The following is a 6,000-nucleotide window of genomic DNA, read 5'->3' as shown; positions in this document are numbered from 1 at the left end:
ACTTGCAAACGATGAATGTTGTTCTGTTTGACGTGGTCTACAATCCTGTAGATTAACTAAACAATACAATTTAAAAAGTGGTTATTCTGTTCACACAAGGGTCAAGCCTCACATCACCTCTACTTCAGTGCAGATTGTGAACATATTATGCTTGTTATCACTGTTATTCCTGAAATTCCAGCATGGATCAGCATCATTTGCATGTTAAAAGATCTTTGAATTTTAGCAGGTTGCCTGGTAAAGTGCAGGGAATGTAGTCATGGGAGCAAAAGAATTTCAGATTTCCTACAAGGGTATATCCACAGGTGCGTTCAGTGGCATATTCCAGTGAATTTCAGATGAGTTTCCGTGCTCTAATCTAATCTCAGTGTGGATTATACCTTTTGCTTTCCAACACCTTTTCCTTGAAAAATGACCTCTTCAATGAGCAGAGGAATGAAACAGCCCAAAGAACAAAGCGTGACGTCTTTCCTCCCATTGCATTTAATCAAACTGCTTCCTTCAGCATAGACACTGTTAGAAATAAAGGTTCTGTGCAGGTAAAGTTTTCTTTTATCAAGGCACAAACAATGTAATTGTCCTCATAAAGGTACAACAGGTTTTAAGGTCCACTTGTGTACTTTAAATAAGTTTCCCAGGTGAAAAGTACATATTTGTCTCTTCATAACTGAATGTTTTAAAACAGAACAATAAAATAAAAATCCTGGAGATGAGACAGGGTGTGTGGAGTCAGTACACACACACACTCACACACACACACACACACATTTTCTAAACCGCTTCTCCCTCAGGGTCGCGGGTGGATGCTGGAGCCTATCCCAGCGGTCATCAGGCAGAAAGCAGGATACACCCTGGACAGGTCGCCAGTCCATCGCAGGGGGAGTCAGTACAGCTTAGAAAATATCATTTCAGTGGATTATGGTACAGTTATGTTCCCTGCCTAAAGCTACTGAGATGTACCCTCGAGGGTACCACCGCAGTGACAAAAGGGCTACTGCCCCAGTCACAGTTTAGTACTAAGAGTGTACAGACGGGTGACAAATTAAAGGAAGTACCAAGACAAAGTGTCTTACTAAGGTCTTGAGTCCCCACAAGCCATCGGAAAAGCTTCAATGCACTTTGGCATAGATTCTACAAGTCTCTGGAAGTGTACTGGAAGAATGCAACACCATTCTTTCAAAAGTTATTCCTTCAGTTGGTTTTTTGATGATGGTGGCGGAGAGCGATGTCTAACAAGTCCAAACAAGTTCAAAGTCTACAATAAGTGTTCAGTTGGGTTAAGATCTGGTGAACGAACGCTGTACCGAATGAGCATTCAGTGATACCTTGCTGCTGATGGAGGCACTGCCATTTTGGAAGAAACCACACCCATCAGGACAGGAATGCTTCATCACAGGGCAGGTGATCAGTCAGAGTTGAATTCCAGGGATTGTTCCTTTTAAAGGGACAAGTAGACCCAAGTGGATGCATGCTAGCAAAATGGCCCAACACCAGATTCCTTCATTGTAGGGCTCAAGATTTCAGGCCTGTCCTGTTATCCGCACATGACACACATGCACTCGCCCACATGTGGAAAATACATAGAAGGACGACTTCTCTGTGCGTTCATCTTTGTAGCGTTTGGGCTCTGCAACCCTCGGTTTAGTCGTGGTCAGACTACTTTTGCTGGGACAGTCTGATCATGTTCTGTGTTCTGATCATGTTCACGTTCTTGGTCACCTGATGGACAGTAATGTAGGAACATCACACTCATTGAATGTGCAACCACAATCTCCAACCCTATTTACTGATGTTTTTCCCATAGATCTAAATGCAGATGTCAATGTTCCTATTGAAACTCCAGCCAGGCCTGTAGAGCTCCCTTTGTGAGAGAAGCTCCTGCCATCCATGCCCGAACAACGAACCTTCTTCCAAAGTCACTTAGATCTTTTCCTTCAAATTTGAGGTCAACTTGGCATCTTCAGATTTGTTCACATGCGATGTGGCACAGAAGTGTCTGGAGAGCTACCTTCCTGCAGAGTTTAGTTCGAACCTGTATCCAATAAGCTGCCCCACCACTTAATCATATCCACAGAGGACTGGTGTAGCTGCAGGTTTTCAGTCCAACAAAGCAGGTCACCTGGTGAAATGTTTGAAGACTAAGACAGACTGATTAAACAGTTAGAATCAGGTGTACTTCAGCTTGTTTGGACTGAAAACCTGCAGCCACACCAGCCTTTTGCGGATAAGCTTGGACACTCTTGCTCTAATACATTTGATCCAGCCAATCAGGGACTTGGGAAGACATTGTTTAACTGGAGCAGGTGTGGAGATTTGTGGGCTCTGCAGCAAGGCAGCTCTCCAGGACCACGGTTGGAGACCAGTGATCTACACTTATTATGTTTCTCATTTCAAATATGATTTTATTGCAAGAAATTGTAGTTGTACGGCATCCATGTCCTGGGCAGCCTTCAATATCATGAAGGTAAATGACCACTTTGATCAATGCACATCCAAAGACGTTTTGCCCCACTTGCTTTTTTCTTCATGACAGTATAACGTTAAGTATGTTATATAAATTTACGGCTCTATAATGTGTTTAGTGTTGTGTTATGTCATTATATTCAGTACTGTGTGTGCCTGAACTGTGACTGTATTTAGAACATTTTTCTGTCTATTCTTGTTCATCCCTACATGGTCATGTCTGTCACACCTGTCACTTGTCATGTATAGGCTGAGCCTCTTCTTGGCATCAGTCCTGCTATAAAACAGCACTAGGCTAGGCTAGGAGTCAGGTACCTGCACGCAAACCTCAGTTCTCCAGACATATGGCTGGTCCCCTGGTTAAGTCAGGGTTTGGCTACTTCAATATTGATTTATAAAGATACTGAACCACAGTTGAATCAGTTGCCTGTGCTGTAGAATCATCCTTTTCTGAAAGACTAAAAAGTCACATTGATTTAAAAAAAAAAAAGTAAAATTATTTAATTATTTAAACGATACAAAACACCTCTATTAAACTATCAGCCTCTTAAAAGTTGAACTAATTTGTTTATTTTGCAGAAAAGTTTTGGCAGCACTGAGAATAAATTCTTCTGTATACATACATTTTTACAAGGTACTTCTATTCAAAATTAAGGCTTTATTTCAATGCTCAACATCATGGTTGTAATATTCACATTTAAAACGACAAAAACATACATTCTAATCAGTGTATTAGTCAGAGGTAAGCAGTTTGAATTTCCATCATGTACATACATTCTCAACAATTACTACAGCTTTATGAACATAAAGGAGAAAAAGTGCATATGGTGAAAAAAGTTATCACTGACACATATTCCTCAAGGTATGTCAGGCAGTAGACCGGATCTCAGTCATCTACAGTAAGTCTAGTGAGATAAGGACTGTGGGAAGGAAATCGGGGGCCGAACATCAGTTCACCTCAAATACTTTAAATAGGAAAAAGGTTAATTCCCTCCAGTGGAGTTTGATTTTGTAGTGTATTCTCAATTAGCTGTAAGAGCTAACGATACCAAATTCCATTAAATGTCTTACTGTGAAGTAGTTTTTTATAGTAGAACGTCTAAAATTACGACATAGCAGCTCGGACCACGATCGACAATTAAAACATTTCATAGCATAGTAATGAAGCTATTTATATTTACAACAATGAACACAATATTAAGCAGAAATACTGACTGCCACATCGACACTACTGCTGCTAAACAAAGCAGTCTTTGGTATTTACTTCTTTATATTAGCGCCTGACCTTCCATATCCATTAACAAAGAAATGAAAAAAGAAGAGAAAAACTAAATAAACACTGTAGCCAATTAGTTTAGATCGCATTTGTAATGACAGTCAAAGTCCTATGTGAAAAGCCACAGGTTGCTTTATGATAAGCATAATTTTATTGACTTACTCAACGCACAGTCCACCCTGTCATGTATTAGCATTCCACATATGTACTTGTATGTGTTAACGTATTATGCTATGTGTAAGTCATGGCTCAATATAGCCCTAAGTCTAAGTCCTCATACTAAAGACTTTAACTTTTTAATCCAGCCTTGTAGCCTATTGTATCATATCTAATGCACCATAACTAAAGAACCAGATGGTCTGGACTACATTTCTTCATAGATTTCAGGTAAGAGTAACTGGTCCACTGTCCTGCTTATAACTTTGAAAAAACATTTCAAATTTCCTTTGCACTTTCTACTTTGTCAAGAATGTGAAAAATCAACGGAATAATTTCCATCTGTTCAGCGGAACTAAGCGTACATTTGCCCCTACAATAAAAAAAAAACAACAACAGTGTTGACCTTTTTTGGCTCGAAGTAAACAAGACATGACACCAGACTTTTTTGTATAAAATTAACCTCTTAAGTTTTCAAAGTTACCCTGTAAAAACTGTGTATTAAGCTATGCTGTATCATTTCTAAAATTACAGCCACTGTTTTTTTTATCTGGATGATAACTTTAAGTTAGTTTAGTAGTTTTTGAGTGAAATGTATTAGTCAGAGTTATGGGAAGGCAACAGAAGAGGGTACTCGGCTTCTTTGTGTCAAAAGTGAATGACTCTGGTGGTCTTGGGGACATTATGACGTCCATCATGGTGACACACATTAGATTTTATCTCGGTCTCTTCTGGAAAGTCCAAGTCTCAGGTGGGCTATGCCGGGGCTGCACGAGCCATTTTATGGACTCCTGGGGAATTCTCGTACGTCTAGACGAACAGAGAAGGAGAGGAACAGGAAAAGAAAAAAGTAAAAAGATGGATAATAGACTCTTGGCTCAAATGAATTGGGTAACTATAGTACAGAAAATTGGCTTTCATGAAAATCATATACACCGTGGCACATGTCAAGGTCTGGGAGATATTAGATATTAAGTAAACTGTCAGATCTCGTAGTCGACATGTAGGACACGAAAGAAATGGGAAGGTGTGAAAATTTGAATGACTCTGACAAGGGCCAAATATGGCCAAACGAGTGGGCTGGAGCATCTCCAAAACGGTAAGGCTTATGGGGCACCCCCAGTCAGCAGTGGTGAGTACCTACTGACAGTGGTCAGAGGAGGGCAAACCATGAACTGGCAGCAGGGTATTAGGCAGCCAAGGCTCAACATTGTGCAAAGGCAACAAAAGCTATCCCATCTGATCCGACCAACAGAACGGCTACTGTGGCACAAGTAACAGAATTTTTTTTATGATAGCTACAGGAGGAATGTGTCACTACACACAGTGCATCGCACCCTGCTGTGTATGGTGCTGCATAACCACAGACCAGTCAGAGTGCCCATGCTGACCCCTGTCCATTGTCAAAAACGCCTACAATGGGAACACAAGCCTCAGAACTGGACATATGAGCAATGGAAGAGTGTCATGTGGTCAGACGAGTATCATTTTCTTTTACATCATATTGATGGCTGGGTATGTATGTGCCATTTAGCTGGGGAAGTGATGGCCCTAGGATGCACTATGGGAAGAAGACAAGCCAGTGTTCAGCGTTCGATTCTCTGGGCAGTGTTCTGCTATTAAACCCTGGGTCTAGATATTCATTTGGATGTTACTGTGACACGCATCACTGAAACATAATTGTATACCCATGAGATTTTCAGATGGCCATGGCCTCTTTCAGCAGGATAAGGAGCCCTGCCACACTGATCACATTGTTCTGGAAAGGTTTGAGCAACATGACGAAGAGCTTGAGGCATGGCCTTGGCCTCCAAATTCCCCAGATCTCAATTTGATTGAGCCTGGATATGTGGGAACAATCTCTGGGAGCTCAACCTCACAACTTACAGAAGCAAGGATCTGTTGCTAACGTAGTGGTGCCAGATATCACAGAGCACCTTCAAAGGTCTTGTAGAGCTGTTGTAGCTGTTTTGGTAGCACATAGAGGATCAACAACACTTTAGGCTTGTGGTCATAATGTCATGGCTTAAAGGTGTTAAATAATATAACACTGAGTATTGTGACTACTGCCAACATAAGCACTCGTGACCAGTTTTCTTGTAAAT

General features: G+C 40.9%; 1 protein-coding gene across 1 annotated transcript in view; it reads right to left on the bottom strand.

The window, feature by feature from the left end:
- Nucleotides 1–3,010: 3,010 nt before the first annotated feature.
- hpn (hepsin) overlaps nucleotides 3,011–6,000 on the bottom strand; it is a 34,015-nt gene continuing 31,025 nt past the window's right edge. The window contains exon 13 of the mRNA XM_017708759.1: nucleotides 3,011–4,705. Coding sequence (XP_017564248.1) covers nucleotides 4,652–4,705 — 54 coding nt within the window. The 3' untranslated portion in view covers nucleotides 3,011–4,651. The remainder of the gene's footprint in view (nucleotides 4,706–6,000) is intronic.

This window comes from Pygocentrus nattereri, chromosome 24, assembly GCF_015220715.1.
Source record: "Pygocentrus nattereri isolate fPygNat1 chromosome 24, fPygNat1.pri, whole genome shotgun sequence".
NCBI lineage: Eukaryota > Metazoa > Chordata > Actinopteri > Characiformes > Serrasalmidae > Pygocentrus > Pygocentrus nattereri.
The sequence above is the reverse complement of the archived record's forward strand: the minus strand, read 5'-3'. Positions and strand labels throughout refer to the sequence as shown.